We start from the raw sequence: 2,123 nt of genomic DNA, 5'->3' as shown, positions 1-2,123 counted from the left end.
CGCATTTTGTGAGAACGTAAAGAAAGAGTTTCAGAAGCTGTTCGTTTTGGCATTATCCGTCATCACAGTCCGGGTCGAGCAGTGCGTCTACACATGGCCAAAGGAGGAGGGTACTGACCTGGTTAAATAAGTGCAAGGTGGTCATTTGGCTGTCATTGATGAATGCAGGTGGGGTAGCGTATAAGAGAAACTGTAGGCTTATAGAGGACAGAGTTAACAGTTTACCACGATGTCCAACAATACCGATGGAGATGCAGCCGTGTTCACCCCCACAGAGATAGTTGGCATAGCAACAGTAACAGGCGTCATGGCTGTCCTTACAACGGGAGGTAATCTTCTTGTCATCCTGGCCTTTGTCACTAACAGTTCCTTGAGGAGGTTCTCCGACTATTTCATCCTGAACCTGGCCGTCGCGGACCTTTTGATTGGTTGTGTTTGCATCCCGCCCTATATTCCCTACCTGCTGACAGGAGTATGGGAGCCCGGCAGGGCCTTCTGCAAGATCTGGCTCGTATTGGACTACATCGCTCCTGCGGGATCTGCCCTTAATATGTGCGTCATCAGCATCGACCGATACCTACAGGTGGCTTTTCCCCTACGATATAGAGCAAAACAGAGTAGAACTCTTCTGTTGGTGATGATTCTTCCCCCGTGGGTGGTAGCTGGGTTAGTGTACGTCCCTGCCATTGTTTTCTGGGAGATGTGGATCAACAAAGACGTTATTCCAATCAAGCAATGCATGGTGCCCTACTTCTATAACATGGAATACGCTGTGTTTGGGTCCATGGTGGAATTTACTATTCCCTTTGTTGTTGTTGGTACATTCAACATACTGATTGTCCTACGCCTGAGGAAACAGTCCCGTTCCATTGCCGGTAGGAACAGGATTGCCCCGATTGCCCATTCCTCCACATCCGGGTCTGTGTCTCCCGGAAACAAGCAGCAGATACGCGCAGCTCATGCGCAGACAGTGTCCCGAGATCAGAAGGCGGCGCGCTCTCTGTTCATCCTAGTGCTTGTGTTTGGCGTCTGCTGGCTGCCCTTTGAAATCCTGGCTCTCGTGAAGAGTGTCTGTGGGGATTGTGTGGATCCTGTGTTGTATGAGGTTAGTTTCTGGATCCTGTGGCTCAACTCCACCGTCAACCCCGCCCTCTACCCCCTTCTCCACCGGCGCTTCAGGAGCGCTTTCATCCAGCTCCTCCGGTGCAGCAAGGTCCCGACCAGACACGACGGAACGACACACACCGCGGCTTGACCCACAGATGGATACAATGGCTTTGCTAGCTGTCAGTTTGCAGCGGGCACTGAGCCAGCATCCCAATGAAGTACAGTGTTAATAGTGACATACTTAATACTAATTTAGAAATATATATGATCAGTCAAACGAGATTTTCTTCGTGACGATTGCCTTCATACTATCTTATTTAACATATCGCGAGTTGAAATGACATTTGTAGCACCTTTGTTTCTTGCCTTTATATCTTGTTTTTATCTCGAATCTTGTACATCTTCGTCTCGTGCCTTTAGGCATAACCTTTTTCTCTGCCCTTGTACCACCTTTGTCTCGAACCTTTTGAACACCTTTGTCTCGAACCTTAATTGTTTATATCACGTTTCTCTCGTACATTTGGACCACCTTTGTCTCGAACCTTTGTATCAACTTTGTCTCATGCAAGGTTGTACCACCTTTGTCTCCATCCTTTTTTGAAACCTTTTTCCCGTACCTTTATAGACCCGTGTCTCGTACCTTTGTACCATCTTTGTCTCGTACATTTATAGACCCATGTCTCGAACCTCTACCGTTATAGACCTTTGGCTCATACCTTCATATCACCTTCGTTCGAACCTTTACATCACCTATGTCTTGTACCTTTATGCAACCTTTGTCCTATACATTAGTAGCACCTTTGTGTCGAACATTTACATCACTTTTGTCTCATACATTAGTACCACCTTTGTGTCGAACCTTTACAGACCCTAATCACGAACCTTTATAGCACCTTTGTGTCGAACCTTTATAGACCCTTATCACGAACCTTTATAGCACCTTTGTGTCGAACCTTTACCTCACCCTTTTCTCATACATTTGTACCACGTAAGTGTCGAACATTTTTGGACCTTTG

At 46.8% G+C, this 2,123-nt stretch overlaps 1 protein-coding gene across 1 annotated transcript; it reads left to right on the top strand.

The window, feature by feature from the left end:
* Positions 1-229: 229 nt before the first annotated feature.
* On the top strand, positions 230-1,301 carry LOC124117315 (histamine H3 receptor-like). The gene has a single exon (XM_046479132.2). The coding sequence runs from the start codon at positions 230-232 to the stop codon at positions 1,253-1,255; it is 1,026 nt and encodes a 341-aa protein (XP_046335088.2). The 3' UTR covers positions 1,256-1,301.
* The last annotated feature ends 822 nt before the right edge of the window (positions 1,302-2,123 follow it).

This window comes from Haliotis rufescens, unplaced genomic scaffold (genome assembly GCF_023055435.1).
Source record: "Haliotis rufescens isolate VD_foot unplaced genomic scaffold, xgHalRufe1.0.p SCAF_12, whole genome shotgun sequence".
Lineage (NCBI taxonomy): Eukaryota > Metazoa > Mollusca > Gastropoda > Lepetellida > Haliotidae > Haliotis > Haliotis rufescens.
The sequence above is the reverse complement of the archived record's forward strand: the minus strand, read 5'-3'. Positions and strand labels throughout refer to the sequence as shown.